The sequence below is a fragment of the Molossus molossus genome, unplaced genomic scaffold, assembly GCF_014108415.1.
Source record: "Molossus molossus isolate mMolMol1 unplaced genomic scaffold, mMolMol1.p scaffold_m16_p_4, whole genome shotgun sequence".
Taxonomy (NCBI): domain Eukaryota; kingdom Metazoa; phylum Chordata; class Mammalia; order Chiroptera; family Molossidae; genus Molossus; species Molossus molossus.
This window is the reverse complement of record NW_023425377.1, coordinates 122,672,369-122,693,319: the sequence shown is the minus strand read 5'-3', so window position 1 is coordinate 122,693,319 and position 20,951 is coordinate 122,672,369. Positions and strand designations below refer to the sequence as shown.

Genomic DNA, 20,951 nt, shown 5'->3' with positions numbered 1-20,951 from the left:
AAAAAAATACTTAGGCTCCGGCAGTTTGGCTCAGCAGTTAGAGCGTCGGCCTGTGGACCAGCGGTGGGTCATGGGTTTGATTCCGGTCAAGGGCACGTCCCTCAGTTGCCATTCATCCCTGGCCCTGGTTGGGGTCCTGTCGTGCAGGAGGCAGCCCGTCGATATGTCCCTTTCACATCAGTGTTTCTCTCTCTCTCTTCCTCTCTCCCTCCCACTCTATCTGAACAACAACAACAACAACAACAACAAAACAAAAAAATGGAAAAAATGTCCTTGGGTGAGGATAAAAAAAAATACTCCAGAATGTATAATTAGTTTTATTTCTAACTGAAAACTGCTGGTAATATTTTGGCCAGCTTCACACTCTGACTCAAAGGACGATCCCAGAGCTCTTTAACTGAGGCTATAAAATCAAGTTGACATTTTTCATTAAATCTAGACTTTCCATGTGTTTGATTTTTATTTGTTGCAGAAGCATTTGTAAACTTAAAAAAGAAATGACCTCCCTCCGCTCCCTTCTACGACTTGTTATGTAAGGACACATATCAGCTAATATACTGTCAGTGATAACATCATGCAGATTGTCAGTCTGCAACTGAACTGTCTGGAAAGGTAATACCTTGTTTCCCTTCCTTTGGAGGCAGCTCAATGTCCTGTCATAGAGAACACAAGGGACAGTACTTCGAAGAGGAAATAGGTCCCTAGCCCGAGGATACGCCTAGTGACACGGGCATGTCACCCTTCCCGTAGAATTCCCTGGCCCACCCTGCCTTCCATGATTTATGTGATCGCAGAAGACCATCCTGTTTCCACACTCTACCCTTGATTTCCTTTCGGGAGTGTCTAGAAAGGCCCTTTCCAGAGACATGGGAGGCAAAAAGCATGGTCTCTCACCTGTTTCCATTCACAACGTTGGAAACGCTTCCTTTAGAACTTCCCCAGCCCATTCGACACGTTCTCCTCTTCGCCAAGCACGGTTAGTACTGGGCACGTGAACACGTCTAAGACAGAAAAGGAACTACGTGGAGTGAGCCAAGCCACGTGGGCGCGGCTGCCCTGCGCGGCCCATGCCTGCTGTCGGTGAACCAGCACGGCGTTCACGGACCTTCATTTAGCACGTCCCTGCCCCCAGACACGCGTGCTGGTCCCTGCGCACCGCTGCTCTGTGGCGTGGCTCCAAGTAGACGTGTATGAGCAACTGATTGGTCTCCATCTCGGGAGCTGACGTCACTGTGGTCACCTTTAGTTTACCTGCTCCCTGGAGATGAATGTTCCCTTAGAGGGCCCTGCGACTAGCCCAGACTGTTCCGAAGTGAAGAACATTCCACCGTGCTTCTTTGTGATTTATTTCTTATGGGTGGGAGAGGGCCCCCCATTGTTTCCTGGGACTGGCTGCTCTCCTGAAATACAGTTCGTGTATCCTCATGCCTTAGCATGTAGGCAACTGGGAGGGTGACAAAGAAGAAACTTTATTGTAAAAATACCCCGGGCTACGCCATGCACAAGTACACACAGACATACACTCACTGTTGATTTCAAGTTGCTTTTCATAGATTATTTTTTCCCTCTTTAATTGTGTTGGGTTAAAAAAAAAATGCAAGTTACATTTCCCCATTGTTTTAGTTTTGAATACTTTTATCAGTGGAGTTTCCTGTGCCTTGACCTAAAGTGCAGGACACAGTTCCTATTCTCTCTGAATTTCAAGGATAATGATAAGACTGTACAAGGGTTACCTTGTTTGTTTAAAATTGCCAACTCAGTTACATTAAATCGTTCTCAAGATATTTTGCAAACAGCAGTTCTTAGTCTTTCTAAAATTAACAAATTTGTCTTACTCTCTGATCAAAATGTTCTTGAGGAGGTAATATTGTCATCTTCTTAGATGAAGAAATTTTATATGATAACAGATTCAAGATTTTGTTATCTATAACTAAATTCTCCAAGAGGGTAACCTAAAATTTTAGGTTACATGATCATTTAATAAAAATAAAGCAAATAGTTTACTGTTTTCACAAGATAAATAGTATATGTATTAATCTCAAGACTCTCATGCACACAAGTAAAAAAGTACTATATTGAGGCAAACTATTATAAATTGAAGCTTTATGGAAATACTCTGGCTTTGATCATTATTTCATTACTTTAGGAATAAATCTTATATTCTTCAAAATCTTGGGGAGTCATAGGGTATTTTGAGAATAAAATGATTGTAATGATTCCTGAATAAATTCATCTGTATGTTCATGGTACACAATACAGATCATTTAAGCTATGAATGGTTTTCAGATTGTGAATAGGTGTACACATTTAATAACAGAACTGTATGCCTATAGTTACCTGCTGTGTTTCCTGACACTAAATTGTGCATGAGGCTGAAATAAAAAACAGCACCCCCCACAACACAATACCATCACCCACACACAGTAAAACTGCCCGAAAGGATCACGTAACTAAACCACTTTCGGAACATTGAACACACATGAAAGAATACGGACTGGTTTAAGTTTGGGGATCTGGTGGGCTAGGAAGCCCACTTGATTCAAGTCTCAACACTCTGGATAAATTATAGGATTTTAAAGTAATGTATTTACGGTTTCACAAATCTAATATTTGATGCAGAAAGAGAAAAATGGCCCAAGCTCTTTCTCAGGACGCTTCAAATGTTCAGGGAGAGTTTTGAGTTTCAATGTGTCCACACGAGTTTTCTAGATGGAGAGCACATGCCCAGGGTCACTCAGACTTCTCAGGAGTGGAAAGTCCTCTCTCTCCCGGGAACTAAACACAGAAGCCTCCCTGGCCTGTAATAGCTGCAGTAGGGTTTCAGTCTCAGAGTTGAGAGCTGGTTTTTAGATGGTGTTGCAATATTTTGTGCAGAAGTACTTTCTTTAGAATTACTTTCTCCAAGACAGTAACAGTTACCATCAGTTTATTTTTAATGTTATTACCTAATAGTTTTGGCATTATGAATTTGACTATGTAATCAAATTTTTCTTTTTTTATAATTCTATTTAGAGTTAAACTTACCCCACCAACCTCCCCCACCAAACTCTTTCCCTAAAAAAAGAGGCTGTTCTGCTGTTGTTACAGCGTGAACATACAGTCTTGGGATCAGGTTCTCTTGTTGCCTCTGCAGGTTGGTTGTTTGCTCAAGGGAGCATCGTACGTGGTGGCGTCCACTAGATTCATGCGGAAACCTAGCCCGTCACTCACTTCGTGGCTGTGTGCAATTCTGTCGGGCTTTTTAATTTTTGATCTCGGCATGAACGATTTTGTAGGTTCCCATAGAATGACATTTTATCTCTCTGCTTGTCGGTATTATTTTTATCCAGATGTTTTCACAACTTTTTCTTGATAATAATTGTGTCTCAATTTGTGCCTCAGAGACTAAGAATTTGGTATTCACTGATGGACTGAGCTATAGGAAATGCAGGAATTTTCCGTAGAGAGTAATTTGATTTAAAGATCCATATTAAATATATACATAATATATTATATGTAAAATATACATATTAATATATATTAAATCAAATTACTTTCATTTTAATTATCTATATCTCTATATCTCTATATAGAGGTGTGTGTGTGTGTGTGTGTGTGTGTTTGTGTGTATAGGTATATTTCTCCTTAGAAAGTAATTTTTGGGGGACCATATATCATGGTGCTTTTCTTCCCCCAAACCTGTGGAATCTTCGTCGAGGAGTTGAAGTAGCTGTTGACCTTGTTCTACTCAGATCTTAAAAGCATATTTATCTCCAGCTGTTGAATTGACTGTGGCCTCCATTAACGTTATTTATTCGTATTTCCCCCGATCCTCAGAGTGGTAAGTATTCTGACCGTTATAACCTCTGCTTTGTTCACTTGTGAATGGTCATAAACTGTAAAGATTAAAAGCCACAAGTCATAATGAGGAAGAAAACCTACCTTTTCAAAGATCCACTCAACCCTTGTTTATCTTAGACATTTTTGTGAATAAGCCAGTGCCTGAACGTTTCTTCATAAATACTTTTTTTCTCTGCATCAGTCTGTGGATAAAGGACATTAGACAGAGGCCATAAAAGTACCAGAAAGAATAATTCTAGCATTAAAAAAAAAAAAGAACAGGCAGGCCCTACCGGGTGGGAAAACAAATCCCATTACTCAGCTCAAACTCGCCTTTGCAGGGAACTTGAGGAGTTTCAAGGAAAAGCAAACGGTGACTCAAATGTTCAAGAATCCTGAGAAAGTTTTTTTCAAGGAAAAAAAGAGAAAAAGGGTAAACAAATTGTTCTAGAAGACTCTTGGCAAACAGTGAACATCATTTCTGACACCTAAATAGTTGGAATTAATTTCAGAAACATAGGAGCTATGTGTAAGCAGTATGTTAACTCAATGAATTTCTCCTGGTACAAAACGCAGAATATAAAATCTTTAGTAAGGATGGGTTATCTAGGGACACAAATATTCTTACCAAGTCTTATACTATCCTACTGTATCCCAGTATCATTAGGCTAACATAGGAAAATGTACATGTGATTATGGATTAGTGTAGAAAACACGACTCTGGGTCAGGAAACCTTATTTTCCTTTGTTTTCACTGCCTACCTGTTATTTGCCTGTACATTATTTACTAACACCGTAGGGATCATTCTCCACATCATCTTTTTTAGAAGAATGTCTGCGGTCAATTGCTGAAATGAGGATTTTTGTATCACTTTTTTAATGAAAAAGTAACACGTGTTTCTAGGAAAAATAGATAAAATGCTATCTAAGTACAGCCCAATAATAGTGTGAGCATTTGTATTTGGAGCCTTCCATGTACAATTTTACTGCTAACATTTCCTTTAAATAATATTTTAAAACACATTAAATGTACCTAATAAAATTCGAGAGAGAATGATTTTCACAAAGGCCATGAGCCAGGTGCCTAATAGGAATTAAAAAGTATTTATTGGTCTGACAAGAAGTCTAAAAGTAGACTTAAGTATCTATGACTAGTGCCATACATTAGAAAATTTTATTGCCCTCCTCTGAAAACCAGTGTCGGCCTCAATAAATTACTGAAGTTATAAATTTGGGGCCAATCGTATAGCGTGTGGCCCTGTTCATGTTCAGCCGGCAGGAATTATGTGATAGAAATAAGGGGACGTACAGAAAAAGTGACGCCCCGTGGAACATGTTTTCCTCTTTACTCGCGTCGTTGAACATGTCAACGCCGCAGTAAATAGCAAACAGCGTGTATACTATCACTTGCTCACCAGGCCGTGAGCATCTGGGGACCGGACGCTCGCAGGGCGCGTTGCGCGTGTGCGCTGCTGACAAGGAGACCTCACCGCAGCCTCACCAGCCCCGAGGCCGGCGGGGAGGCGGCAGCGGTCCCCTGCGAGGGTCCCCGCACACCTGTGGCTGCGCTCCGCGGGCCATCAGCGCCCGGCGGGCAGAGTGACACGTGTCCCTTCCCTTGCAGGCCTCAACGCGCAGCTGGCCTACAGCATCGCGGCGGGGGACGGCCTGGGGCAGTTCGCGGTGGACGGCCACGGCGTGCTGACCGTGCGGAAGGCCCTGGACCGGGAGACGCAGTCCTTTTACAACCTGGCGCTGCAGGTGCACGACCTGCCACGCCCCCCGGCCTCCAGGCTCACCAGCACGGCCCAGGTGTCCATCATCCTGCTGGACGTCAACGACAACCCGCCCGCCTTCCTTTCCCCGAAACTGACCTACGTGCCCGAAAACACGCCCATCGATACCGTTGTCTTCAAAGCTCAAGCGACTGACCCGGACAGCGGCCCCAACAGCTATATCGAGTACACCCTGCTGCACCCCCTGGGGAACAAGTTCAGCATCGGGACCATCGACGGCGAAGTGAGGCTCACTGGAGAACTGGACAGGGAAGAGGTTTCCAATTACACGCTAACCGTGGTGGCGACGGACAAAGGCCACCCGCCTCTCTCCTCGTCCACAGAGGTCATGGTGATGGTCCTCGACATCAATGACAACAGCCCTGCGTTCGCGCAGGCTTCCTATCAAGTGGAGATCGATGAGAACACGCTCACAGGCACGGACATAACACAGGTGTCCGCCACCGACGGGGACGAAGGCACCAACGGACAGGTTCGCTACGGCATCGTGGACGGGAACGCACACCAGGAATTCCGGATTGACTCGGTGACAGGCGCCATCACTGTGGCCAAGCCATTGGATCGAGAAAGGACCCCTTCTTACCTTTTAACTGTTCAGGCTGCAGACCGGGGCAGCACCCCCAGAACGGATACCTGCACGGTCAGCGTTGTTCTGCTGGATAGCAATGACTTTGTCCCCGTGTTCGAGCTGTCTCCATATTCCGTACATGTCCCTGAGAATTTAGGGACCCTACCCAGAACAGTCCTCCAGGTCAGTATACTTAAACAGACACTGGGTTCTCTGTAAGACATCTAACGTAATTGCAATGTCCACGCAAACCCTCCCTCTTTCTTATTCTCATCCGTAAGTGCATGATTGCAGATGTAGCAAATCTTCATGAATAGATATATTTTCTTCTTTTTTGATTTTAGAGAGCGAGGAAGGGAGAGGGAGAGAGAGGGAGAAATGCCGATGAGAGAGAACATTGATCGGCTGCCTCCTGCACGCCCCCCACTGGGGATTTAGCCCATAAACTGGGCATGTGCCCTGACCAGGAATCGAACCGGCGACCTCTTGGTGCATGGGTCAACGCTCGGCCACTGAGCCACACTGGCCAGGCGATATAGCAAATCTTGAAAGGTTTAGTGAAAATTGCACCTTTTGACCTCCTTGTAGATTGACCATGACATGTTAATTTCATTCTTTCGTGCGTACTCATGTTGTACACATTTAGGTATTCGTGTATTTTTTAAACTTTGTTTCACTATAGCTGGGTTGTCTGCACGTAGTAAGAACGCACATGATGTAAAGTTTTGAAAACTTGCTTGTAAACATGGTTCTCCCTTCCCTTTTTACGAATCCCACTCCTGAGCTGAAACTGCTGTTAGGACTTTCTGAAAAGCCTTTCTAAAAATGCTAGGAATTGATTTTGTGCCTATTTTTACACCAAGCATGCATACTACTCTATACTATTTGAATTTTTTACTTGAAACTGAGAACTGTGTCTTTGAAACTGTAATAACTTTAATTATTGGTATATATCAGCAGTTTCCAACCGGCTTCCACAGCAAGACTGTTTAAAACATGCCGTACTTGACTGTTTAGCCAGAGGCGCTGACCTTCTCTCCTTCGGTTGTCCAATAAAAAAATGACAGCAGCCAACACAACAGTAGCCGTCCGGGGTGAATGAATCAAAATTATACCCACATTTTTTTGTGGGATCAGCAAAAAATGTAGTTTTGGTGTGCCGCAGAATTTTAGTGACGAGTTTGTGTGTGCCCCGAGGTGGAAATGGTGAGAAGTTGCTGGTGTACACGCTTCTGTCTCATTGTTTTTAATGCTACGTGTTACTCTGTGGTGTGCGTTGTTAGCTGGACGCATTCATGGCTGGTACTCTGCTCGCTTACAGGTGGTGGCAAGAGACGATGACCAAGGTTCAAACAGCAAACTGTCTTACCTCCTGCTCGGTGGTAACGAAGATGGTGCTTTTACTCTCTCGGACAGTGGGGAACTTCGAGTGACACAGAGCTTGGACCGAGAGACCAAGGAGCACTTTGTCCTGATGGTCACAGCTACAGATTCAGGCAAGTGTGTTTTAACCTCCCTCAGTGGCAGAGAACGTCTTCGAAACAGGAGTAAAAGGAAATGTTTGTGCCTGCCATCATTATGGTGCGTGCTTGTTGAAATTCACGCATGCTTGGCCCTCCTATTGTGGCTGTATCAGTTAGAGCCCATGTAGCCGGGCGGAGATTTTGAGATTATGAGTAAGGATGGACACGTGTTATGTGTTGAGACGATAATGCCCGTGATCATTAACGGAGGCAGCTGTTTATATTATTCTCGTTGACTTCGGGGAGTGCGGTTTTCTGAGACTATTGCTTTATGAAAGAAAGCAACATTGTCTGTACTTCTTTAATGCGGTGAATGACCGTGTTATGTTTTAGGCAAACAATAAAAAATCCGGAGGAGAAATGAATAGAATGTAGTCTGGTAACCGCATAAAACTTAAACTAAGTTGACGTGACACGGGGTTCATTGTGCGCGTAGTCAGCATGTGCTTGGAGGTCAGCAGGTGCGAAGGGTCCCCCGTCTCGTGGAAAATGCAGTCATTGGCCCGTGGCTCAGATCGACCCAGTGTTTCAGCAGTCACCTGGAGAGAAGAGAGGTGGCAAGGAGTAGGAACTGGTAGACATTCAGATATTGAAAACCAAGGTTTTATAACTAAAATGCCTTCGTCCGAGCTTCCCTCTCCAGTTACAACTGGAGACATGTGGTTAATACTGGGCACCCACAAGTGCAGAACCTTTGTGGAGGTGACATGGGGAGGAGAAACCAGGACCAGGAATCGAGCTAAGACATCAGCGACAATCACACTTGCTGCCCAGAGGGTGTCCCGCGTGGGTCATTCCAGGGTGGCAGCGGGATGTGATTCGGGAAGTCGGTGCAGTGTGGGGTGACCAGGACAGGCAGAGCGCAGCCCACGGATGTTCTCAATTCCAGGCCTTGAACTCTGGGACAGTCTACATCAAAGCTGTGGCCGAGAAAGGCTGTAACCAGGTAGGCAAAAGTGCCTGTTTTCAACCAGACAGTTCTGAGAGTTTGAAAACCTTTTGTGTGTCTTTGCCGCCAAGAGGAGGCTACTGGGAAACAGAGAGAAGGGGGGTTTTCTGCTCATGGCCACGTGTCACACAGTGCCCCAGGTTTACACACACGGACCGTTTCACACACTACTCTTCCTCATCGTCTCAAAGACGTGGGTGTTTCTAATTCCACTTCACTTACAGTAAACCCGGGTTCAGAGAAGTCAAATAATTTGCCCAGGATTGCACAGCTAGTATGTAACAGAGTAGAATTCAGACCCTAGCACATCTAACTTCCAAGTTCAGGGTCTACGGAAGGTTTTAGTGTGTAGGGAAAGTAAGACTTGAAAATACTCATTTCTAAAATTATCTTATTTGGAAAGCAAACACAATTATAGGTTGTATAATATGATGAAAGATTTGGATTGGAATTTTCCTTGATTTAAATTCTGGTTCCGCCGTAATTTTCTTTGTGATTCAGATAAGATGTATTATCTCTGTCAACCTCAGTATCTTCCTCAGTAAAAGGGGATGATAGTAATTACAAAGCAGTTTATTGTAAGGTTAACTATGCCTATCACATAGCATATACAATGATTGTAATAAGAATTGTGATTTATGCACTTTAAATATTTTATTTTATTTTATTTTTTTTCTTTATTGATTTTAGAAAGAAGAAGGGAGAGGGAGAGAGAGATGGAAACATTGATGAGAGAGAATGTTGATTGGCCACCTCCTGCATGTCCCCCACTGGAGATTGGGTCCACAACCTGACTGGGAATTGAACCGGCGACCTCTTAGTGCATGGGGTCAATGCTCAACCACTGAGCCACACCAGCTGGAAAGATTTTAAATACTTTAATTCTTAGAAAAATTTTCCCTGTTCCTTACTATACAAGTATTCTTGTTAAAAGACTACAGATTGATTTAAAAAAAAAAAACATGTTTTAAAAATGCAGCTTAAGTTTCATTTTATATATTATTAAATTAGGAATTTATTTTATGTATCAGATGTTTCTTTTCAAACTTCCAAAGACAACATTGCGTGGTAAGTGGTTAACGATTTAAAACAACCGCAGATTTCGAAGATTGTAGTTCAGCCAACGTGTGACGGAGGAGGGTGTTGCAGGTTAGCCGGCTGATGTAGCCAGCACGTCCGGTTCCGTTCCTCCATCAGAATGACACCACCAAAGGGACAAGTCCCTGGGAAAGAGAAAGGAGAGGAAGCAAACGTGACCTCGTCGAGCTAAAAGTATTCTCCCGTGATGGACAGGGGTGGTAAGCCTGTTAGGAGGGACTTCCCCCTGAAGTCCAAGGGGACCCCGTGAAGAACCCGTCTCAGTGTGCAGACCGCGCGAGAACCAAGTCCCGCTTCAGGGAGCAGGCGAGTTCCTGGAGCCGTCAGCCTTGGTCCCGGGCAGAACCGGCTCTGGAATTCTTCATGAAAGGACAGCTAATAGAAGTACAACTCACTCCCGTGAAGGACCGTTGCCATCACCTGAGACATGTGAAGACCCGGTTTGTGTGGGTTCTGCCCCACATTATCAGTAAAATGAGGGTGTTTGCAGTTTGTCGCTCACTGAGATGTGATGCCAAGGAGCATGAGCCAGATTCAGGGTCGCTGGTGCCGTAGGCGCCAGTATTTTGGCAGTCCTCGAAATCAGAGGATTGTCCCAAAGCACACACTTTTATGAGTGCTTCTGTTTTTCGAGTTGCCCTAACATGGACTGGTGTTTCTGAGGCCACTGGGGTGAAGTGTTCAGTTAAGTATCCGAAGATCCTTGACTATGGATCATGTAGAAAGCAATCAGAAATTGGGAGGGAAGTTGGACTAGATGATCTCAAAGTAATGAGAAGCCTGTGTTGACCACGAGTTTGCATTCAATTCCGGGGCGGACTTTTGGGGGCGTAAACCAGCCCTTCGTGGGAGACGGAGAGAATTTCAGAAGCGGGCTCCGGAATCTGCAGTTCAGTGTCACATTCCGGAATGAAGTCTGTGACGCGGGCTGTGACATACACGTCCACCGCTCTGATTCAAAAGTCACGGTGGTCGATGACAAGAGGAAATGCAGAAGAAAACACGGCCACTCTTAGATCCCAGATGCCACGTCGTTCCCGAATTCGCAGTGTTCTAAGACCCAGGAAAATGTCCAAGTGTTCTAAACAGAAAGGTTTGCCGGTTTTATGGCTTAGCCCACAGGTCACTGTCCCTTTGCTCTTTTCAAACCCTTACCTGGTGTCAGGCCAAGACAGGCAGCGTTGCTCAGACAGAGACGCTGAAGCAGGAGTTGCTGTTTTTTTTTTTATCAGCAAACGTCTAAATCTTTGGATCCTTTTTGGAGAAAATGCTAGCGTTGCCCTTTCTTCGTATTGTTATTTACTGGCTGCCTGGCTCCAGAGGCGCACATCTGGAAGCTCTCTACTGACTCCGGACTCCGGTTCACAGGGCGCTGGGACCCCACTCTCCTGTGTGCCTGGGCCGCAGGCTGCGTGCGCAATCGCCACGCCCCACAGAGCGTCTCCATTCTACTCGCTTTGCTTTTTTTTTTTCTGTAGGATTAAATTACTAATCAGCAACTTAATGAGTTGAGACGTTAACTCAATTAAAGCTATTTTGTTTAACTATAATTTAAAGCATGGATAGTCTGCCTTTATTCAAGGTGGTTTTTATTGTTGTTGTTGTTAATCTTCACCTGAAGATATTTTTCCTTTTTTTTTAGATAGAGTGGAAAGGAGGGAGGGGGAGAGAGAGAGAGGAACATCTGTGTAAGAGAGATACAGCAATGGGCAGCCTCTTGCATGACCCCGACCAGGGCTGGGGATCAAACCTGCAATCCAGGAATGTGCCCTTGAACAGGAATCGAACCTGCAACCCCTTCGGTCTGGGGGCCAGTGCTCGCTTGCTGAGCCAAACCAGCCAGGGCCCTTTATTCTATATACTTACTGCTGTTTCTTCTAGAAATATGGGCTGTGCCAAGTAGAAAGTCCTCGGAGGCTCGAGCGCCCGCCTGGGCTGGTGAGGCAGGTGTTGCAGAGACCCCAGCTCTGCAGGTCCTGCCAGAGGGCAGCTGGCGGCCCTGGAGGTCTGCACTCGGGTCCCAAGAAGCCTCCCTCACAAGACTGTTTCTTACCATTTTCTCACATGTGCAATGAGTCAGGTCATGATTTTAAGATAGTCAGTTGTAGGGAATCATCACAGAACCCAGGGCAGTTCACATTATAAAAGGTTAATTCAGAGAATTAGTTTACAAACTGGAAGTATGTCCTAGAGGTAAAGACACAGCTTTACAGTTAGAAAAACAAAATAAGGTTCAAATCCCATCTCTGCCATTTCTAGCTACACGACCTTGGACGGGTCATCTATATGTTTATGTCTGTAGAACAGAAATACTACTTCCACTGGAAAAACTTATTGGCCGGGATAAATAAGACAATGACGTGTTGTAGTTATTAATATTAGTCAACGTGTTTGCTGGACAACTCAAGCTTAGTGAAGCCAAAGAAAACTTTTGACTCCTGTCCACCTCCCTAAGCACCATCAATAACCTGCCTACGATTTCACAATTGCTAAAGGGAAACCTTGGGGTCATGGTTCATGCCTCTTTCTTTGTACCCTGCATTCAGCAAGTCCATTTACAAGAAGTCGGTGCTTCTAATAATGTGGAAGAATGTCCTGAACGTGCCCTCTTCATTGCTACGCCTGCCGCCTGGGTCTCAGCCAGGGCTAATGTGGTAGCTTCCTAACTGCCCAGGCCTCTCCCCTGTGCCTTCTCCAGCAAGCAGCTTGGGAGCTTCAAACTGCAAATCAGATCGCCATGCCCCGTGGCTTGTTAGATACCCATCAGTGGCCCGGCCAGTGTGGCTCAGTGGTTGAGCGTCAACCCATGCACCAAGAGGTCGCCGGTTTGATTCTCGGTCAGGGCACATGCCCAGGTTGTGGGCCCGATCCCCAGTGGGGGCATGCAGGAGGCGGCCAGTTGATGTTCTCTCTCATCGATGTTTCTCTCTCTCTCTCCCTCTCCCTTCCTCTCTCTCTAAAATCAATAAAGAAAAAAAAAAAACAAACAAAAAAAGCCATCCATGGTTTCCAAAAATAAAACTTAAACTTCTTACCATCGACCACATGGCATTGAATTCCTTGGCCTCTGTCCACTTATCTGGCCTCTTCATAAATGCCAGTCTTTGCCTGCCCGTGGCCCTATGCACTTGTCATCGGGTTTTACTCTGTCGCGGCTGTTTTGTTGTTGTTTTCAGGGAAGGACACTCTTATGTTGGCTATTTGTCAATATATCTTGGTAAAATATCTTCTTCTCACCGAGGTCTTGTCTGACCACCAAGCTAATGGTCTGTTCTCTTCCTAGTATCACTGTACCCTGGGATTTCTTCCCAACACTAATGGCTACCTAAAAATGATAGGCTTGTATCTAATAGAATATACTATACATCTATATAATTTATTTACCCCATCAACATCGATCATCCTTCCGGGATAATGTAAACTTCCTGTCTTGTTCAAAACTGAATTTCTAGAAACACCCAAAGGAGAACCTGCACCTTAGCAAGTGCTCATAAACATTTGTTGAATGAATGAATGATTCAGTGAGTGAAAGATGATGATAATTACTTCTCAATTAATCACCATCTTGTTACTTCTATGGGCAACTGTTATTTACATTCATTTATCATACTTATATTTAGTTTATTGCTATAGAGTCATCACTTGCAGATTTTTCAAAGCACCCTCCAAAAGGAAAGACGCCAGTCTTTGTAAGCTCATGGCTGAAATGCCTTACGTTTTTGCACATTGGTTGTGTCATCCAAACTGTCCTCTGCTTGGAAAAGCAGCACGGGCATTTCAGGTCTGTGGAGTTTATATGACGTGATAAATTGCAGTCATATGTGAGGACCCACTGAAGCATTTTACGGCTTTGATTGAGTTTCAAGGGCTCAGAATACTGTTGGAGCTACATTCTCATGACTCCCCGAACCTTTTGGCTCTTACTCAATTCTGTTATCTGCTAGACGTTTCTAGGTAAATCTTGTCTCTGCTCTGTGCTGTGCTGCTGACCATCCATTTCTACCAAATACCTAAGCACCGTTTAGCTGCAAAAAATAGATGCTCTATGGCTCCTGGCTTCACACAGCTACCTGTAGGGTTTGCGACTCTACATAGCGTGATGTGAAAAGTTTTGCATGTTTAGATTTTTGTTATGCAAATTTGGGTGTTTAAGGAACTATTTCAATAAATAGACATCTATATAAGTAATTTTTCCTGGTCTCTTAGGGGGAAAAATGTGGGTATTTTTTTTTTATTTTTTAACTTAGATGTACTTACACCCTCACTAGTAAATCAAAAATCTGTGAACCATTAATAATGGCCACTCCCCTTTCGGGGGACAGAGAGAATGTGCTAGAAAACAGGACAACCAAGGCTGTTACAGGTATGATTCAGTACCATGCAGCCATTGTCAAAGAGAACTACATGTGAGAAAAGCTACAAGTTCGAGAAATCTGACTTAAAATGATAATTGTGTAGCCAGAAGACTTCTTGGAGGTAAGCCAGGTCATTTCCTTTATTCTGCAGATAAGGGAATTGAGGCCTGGAATAATTAGGCAGTTTGCCAGAGCTGCGCAGGCCAAGAGCACAGGGCAGGACGGGATCCAGGGTTTCTCCCTTCGGCGAGCCCTGCTCCCCTGGGCTGTTTGCGGGCGGGTCTGCGGACTCTGCAGAGTGAGGTTCCAAACGCACGGCTCCAAGGAACCTCTTCTCTGACTGCTGTTCATTGTGCTCCAGTCAATAAAACACTCAACAGTTATTTTTTCTTTCTGCAAATAAGTTTGTTTTTTTCCAAAATATTTTTAAGGAAAGCCAAATTAATTGGATCAGTAATTTCAATTTCGATGTTTTGCAAGTCAGCTTAAATTTAGGCATTGTTCAGAGGAAATGCTAACTAGGAAATCCGTTAGGCTTTACAGGTGGACGATGGTAATCGTGTCAGCAGTTGGCCAGTTGTTACTTTGCATTTATTAAAATCAAATTATGATGCTAACTGGATAGACCCTATAAGTGAACTCTGGTTATAGTCCATGCGGCTCTATGCTTCTGTGGGCTGTATTATGCATGACAAGTATCTTGATATTATTTTGTTAGAGGACATTTATGGAGCGGTCCCTTCCAGGTGATCCCCTAGAAACCAGAGGTAGAGTGGGGAAAAGCGCCCGTCTCTGTCCTCAGAGAGGTTATGTGCGAGGAACAAGATGGACGGGAAACAAAATATGACGCATAGACCAGGTGTGACTGATAGGAGGTGCCATGTGCCACATAAAGCAGGTTCGTGGCTAGAGGGTGAGGAATTGGGGGAGTTCCTCTCGGTAGTGCCAGGGTTCGGAAAGTGCATGGGAAGGTCAGGGTGACGAGTACTGCAGATGCAGTAGCCCTGAGGGGGGGTAGAGCTGGTCATAGGCAGAGACCCAGCAAGGGGCATGGGAGTAAATGGAGGAGGAGGAGGCTGGGAAGGGGGCAGACACAAGCTAGACCAGTGGCCTTGAGAGCCAGGGTCAGGAGCTTTAATTTTACTCAGAGTGAGGAGAAGCCTTGTTGGGGGTTTGAACGGGGGGGGCGGGGTGACAGGAGATTTTGGACAGATCTGTTTGGGGGCAGTTGTGGAGAACAAGGGGAGACAGACTGAAAGGCCATTCCAGCAGCCCCCAGTCAGATGCCAGTGTCTGGAATTAGGTGACCGCGGTGGTGGGAAGTCGTTATATATCTTGCCCATTTGAAGCCTGAGCCTACCAGTGGACTTGATGGTAGAACTAGGGGAATGGGAGTTAGGAGATGAGATGAATTCATTTGAGCCCCAGGTCATTGGCCTGAGAAAGCTGGAGATGGGGAGAGAAAGATTTTCGGGCAGACTATCAGTGATTATTTTTTGGTCCCGTTAGAGTTTAGATGTTGTGAGCTATGCAGAGGAGCGCTCAGGTAGGTAGGTAGGTAGGTATAAACATTGAGTTCCCAAGGAAGACACATGAGTAGAGCTACAGCTTGACAAGTCATGGCCGTTAGATGATATTTATTCTGTAAATACTGAGGGCTTCTGTGTGCCAGTATGTGTACTATGTTATCTAATTTAATGTCACAACAGCCCTGTGAATTAGATACTATTATTCTAGTTGTATAGATTCAAAGAAAAACAAAAACAAAGCTGAGAGTTAAGAAGGTGAGCCACCAGACAGGCATTCATCAGTGAAAACAGGGTGTTTCAGCCTGACCCGGGAGTCTCTTCCCCACGGCTCACCGTTCCCACCTATGAGCATGTCTACCGTGCCCTGGTTTATAGATCGTGTTTATAACACTTTCTTCTCTTTGGATTAAATGTTACTTTTATATTAAAAAGAGAATTGATTTATGAAGCAAAACCACCACCTTGTACTTTTCTGTCATTAAAATAGCTTTCATAAAATAAGAATATTCATAAACTTGAAATCAAAGGATTGCTCTCCTCATCAAAGTACATATCCAAGGGTCTTGGAAAGCACTGAGCGCAAAGCCAATGTTAGATACGACACTCAAATATGCAGTCAGTATGTACAATCTACTCACACGTGCATAGACAGTGAGTCAGCTGGGCTGAGTGTGTGTTTGCATTTAATTTGGGGATGGGATAATAATTTGTGCACATATTAAATACATCATTCTTTACCCGTTCTATACACTAAAGGAATATAGAGATATTCTGGCTATAGATTTGGCCCAAAGGTTTAGTTATGAAGGGCCTATGTGTCAGTATAATGAATTGGTCTGAGGGGAAAAGTTCAGTTATTAGCATTTCTAATTAAGGGCATTTATCATCTGACTGAAAGAGAGAATAAACTTCATTCTTATGCAGGGATTGGAAATTACTTTTTAATGGAGGGGAAACATGATGCTTTTGCAAAAGTTAGTTCTAAAAGCTACAAGGACTAACCATCATGCGGCATTGTTCTGGGTGAGGATATGATGACATTTTGAGTTAAATTACTGTCTGTCACATTGTTTAGCCAGGGGGTCATTGTGCTACAGATAATTCCAGAATCAAAAGAGAGGTCAGGAGTGAGGAATATGACATTTTACATCTAAAGACAGTTGGTGTTTGTCACTAAGATTGCATCTGTCACAATTATTTGTGGGAAGATATTGGCAAAGAGCTTGCCTTGTCTATTTTGATGAACATTCGTTTTAATAAGAAATATTGCTTGAAAACTTTTCATAGGCACCAATGATTCCATAAATCAAATAACGTTAGGGTTACCTTCAATGATTGAAAATGAAATGCATTTAACTTCCTTCTGTAGTTGAGTCGAAGGCAGTTTTGCTTATTTCCAGTGGAACTGTAAAAGAGAAATGTTCCACAATTAAATGATGTAGGAGGCTTTTTATTCAGTGACTCATGATGCAAGCAGTCTATCCAAGTTAGCAGATAGGAAGGAGCTTTGAAGAGCTGTACGCCGCAAGAGGTTTTCATTGACCACAGTGAGCAGGAGCAAGGAGGCTGTATTGAGCATTTGCTGATTGGTGAAAACAGGGCTACTTTCCTTAAGGCTTTTGCTGATTGGTGAAAACAGGGCTACTTTCCTTAAGGCTTTTGCTGATTGGTGAAAACAGGGCTACTTTCCTTAAGGCTTTTGCTGATTGGTGAAAACAGGGCTACTTTCCTTAAGGCTTTTGCTGATTGGTGAAAACAGGGCTACTTTCCTTAAGTGCAGCAAAGACAAGGCTGGGTGCAGGTCGGGTAACTTGTGCTGGGCAAGCAAGTGCTAATTGGCTGACCCAGGGCTGCTTTTCTGGGAGAGCTGAGCACAGACGCTGCTGGGTTCTGGTCTGCCGGGGAGTTCTGCAGGAGCACCTCCACTGCGGGCCCAGTTTGCTTTGTTTAATAGAGAAGATTTGTCTTCGATGAGAACTTCGTTTCTCTGGTTGATAACTGGTGATTATTTTACTTTCTCTTATTTCTAGTAAGACTTTGTACCATATCTATTAGTGATATAAGTATTATAATAAATCATTTATTTAAATTATTTTCTTTAAATCAGCTATTCTTTAGTAGGAAAAACATTTTCGACATAGACTTTTATTTGTATATTCAGATAAAAATACAATAAAAGATTTAACTTCCAAAATTCTATTAAATAAGACCTAGAATTGCCATTATGTTGCACAGACTTAAAAGTTGATAAAATAATTTCATTTTACTCTTTATATAAGCTATAACTCTGTGTATACCAAAGAAATCCAACTTTGAAATGGAAATGAATCATTTGCAATATTAAAAGTGTTTATATTACCTAAAAGGTAAATATTAAATATTATAGAAAATAACTTGATCTCATAGTGAAGAGTTTTTTCAAAAACCCACTAACTTTATCCTGTTAAAACTTTATCATTTTTGTAGCCTATTTTGATAAGGATTCCATAAATATATAATTTGATATTTTCACTAAGTAGGCAGGAGGCAGGTTATGCTTAGAACTTGGTGGTACCCGCTAACATTTCAGAGTTTCAATGTGTTAATTTTTTTGTTAATGTCTTCCAAAGAGTAGTTCCTTGTGACATTTATATATTTATTTTTTTTTGGTGGGGATAAAATATTTAGTTAACATTATATTTTAGTTTAGAAACTTTTTAATATTGTGGTAAAATGCACATCACATAAAATGCACCATTTAAAGCATTTTGAGCGCACAGATCACATTGCCGTGCAGCCCTTCACTGTCATTTTCATAACGTCACTAATTTATGTAACTTTACTTGTCACCTCTATTTTACATAAGAGTTTATATTAAGGACATACAGTATTGCGGTAAAGAGTCTTTCAGAAGTAATTAAACAGTCAAGTGTTACTTAAATGTGTATAATATCTAATGTATATAAAATATTTGTAGAACTAATTAGCAGTAATAAACTACTATATTATAAAATGGAATATTTAAAATAAAAACTGTTGGTTATATTTAAAATATTCCATACTTATTTGCTTTGTACATTTTCCAGATTCAAATGTAAAGATAACCACATACTCTTCAGTGTTAATATAGAATGGCTAAATTTCAGTACATTTTCAGTGGATGGCGTACGTACACGGAGAGAAAAACATGTTTATTTCATGGGGAAAAAAAGAAACTAATACTATTTTTAAAAATATGTTTTTATTGACATTTTTTTAGAGAGAGGAAGGGAGAGGGAGAGAGAGAGAAACATCAATGCGAGATTGAAACACTGATGTGGGAGTGGAATGTTGATTGGCTGCCTTCTGCACACCCGCCTACCAGGGATTGAGCCCACACCTGGGCATGTGCCTGCACCAGGAATCGAACTGGCAACCTTCTGGTGCCTGGAATAATGCCCAGCCAACTGAGCCACACCTGCCAGGACAAGGACCTAATACTTTATTACAACAATAAACTAAACTAAACTAAACTGAACAACCAGTCAGGGGGACCATCCACCAAACGCTTGATGTCTAGAATGACCTCGGCCTTGTTACAAAGCTACAGATTTCAGTTAAGCAAAAATCCTATTTCTGCGAATAGTTTTTCATGATTTAGGAAAGTATGTGTCACTTATGAGGGCTAACATAAAAACATGTAATTTGCCTGCAGTTTGAATTTGAGTCATTTAAACTCATTCGTTACATTTATTAAAGACGTGTTTTCTGTTAGAGCAGTTATGTGAAAATTTTTTGACCTCTATTCATTGATGTATTTGAGCTTATTAAGGCACTAATATTAAAAGGCAATACTAGTCCGGCTGGTGAGGCTCAGTGGTGCATTGACCCATACACCAAGAGGTCACCAGTTCGATTCCCAGTGAGGACACATATCAGGCTGTGGGCCCCATCCCCAGTGGGGGGCATGCAGGAGGCAGCCAGTTGATGTTCTCTCTCATCGATGTTTCTCTCTCTCTCTCCTTCTCCCTTCCTCTCTCTCTAACATCAATAATAAAGAAGAAGGAAAAAAAGGCAGTAATAGTTTGATTACTTGTCAAATTCATGAATATAAAATTGGACTCTGACAAAAGCCTGGAACTACCCCCAATATCATGGCCAGCTGGAAATTAGTCTGTGAACAGTCTTTCCCTGTGTGTATTTGTATATGTGTGATTTATTTTTGAACACTTAAAAAGTGCTCTTCAGAATCATATGTATTCTTTGCTATTTGTTCTAAACATTTTGGAAGGTTCCTATCCAGTTTATATTTATATATAGTGTATACATATATACATGCATATATAATTTTATAAACTAAAATTTAAAAGTTATTTTAGTTTCTGACTTTAATTGTATTTCCAATGTCCTCGGAGAGAGGAGGTGGGAAGTAGTTATTTCTTCTATTTCATTTGCATCTTCCACCCCTGTCGTTGGCTCACAGGAGTCTATTTGCATCCTGCCTCTTTTTCTTCTGACTGCATCTGGTTCTCATAAATAGTCCCAGATGAAATGGAACAATCTTGCCTGTTACGCCACTACCTATATAATTCATCATTATCAGCTCTATCCAAGCTCAGCATTGGACCCCGGTATTCAGATTCTTCTCATGGGATTCAGGATTAATTGGGACCCTCTGTTTATAAGTAGTCAACTATCTCCAAAATGTTGACCTTTGTCTGCAGTCTTGTTCTCTGACTCCAGGCTTAGGCTAAGGGCTGGATTCCCAGATGTGTATTTCCAGAAGTGTTCAGCTCTTTGAACTTTGAGCCATGTAGTTACGAGACCAGATTCCCATATATAGAATCAAAGGAAAAGTTAATATAGATTGAGGACAGGGCCTAATGGAATGCATTATGGGTTTATAGAGAGATGAGTTAAATAGAATTATTCCTGCTCCCAATTAGCTCACAATCTAGTAGAGGATACGGCAGAAGTACATTGGCAATAATAATAATAAGTAAAACACCTTCCATGAGTGGCATAGCATTATCGAAGTCTAATGAACAGAGAAGAGATTGTTTTTTTAGTTCAAAATTGGCTCTCTCTCTGTCCACTCTGGCCAAATGCAAATAAATTCCTTAAATTCTTTGTCTCAAGTTCCTATTTAAAAAATTAAATAATACTCTATGTGCTTTGTATATTAAATGAGTAACACATATATAAAATATATATATATTTAGTATGCTATATACAATGATATGTATCTATGAACATGTGTGTATACACGTATGGGTATATATAAATGTGTATGTATACATGTATATGTACATATATATTTCTATTTATATATACATATACGAGCTCAGTTTACAGA

The 20,951-nt window shown here is 42.5% G+C and overlaps 1 protein-coding gene across 2 annotated transcripts in view; it reads left to right on the top strand.

The window, feature by feature from the left end:
- Window positions 1-20,951, top strand: part of FAT4 (FAT atypical cadherin 4) — a 152,468-nt gene that overhangs the window by 86,287 nt on the left and 45,230 nt on the right. For both annotated transcript variants that reach the window (XM_036240897.1, XM_036240896.1), the window contains exons 5-6: window positions 5,444-6,366; window positions 7,505-7,679. In XM_036240897.1, the coding sequence (XP_036096790.1) occupies window positions 5,444-6,366; window positions 7,505-7,679 (1,098 nt within the window). The remainder of the gene's footprint in view (window positions 1-5,443; window positions 6,367-7,504; window positions 7,680-20,951) is intronic.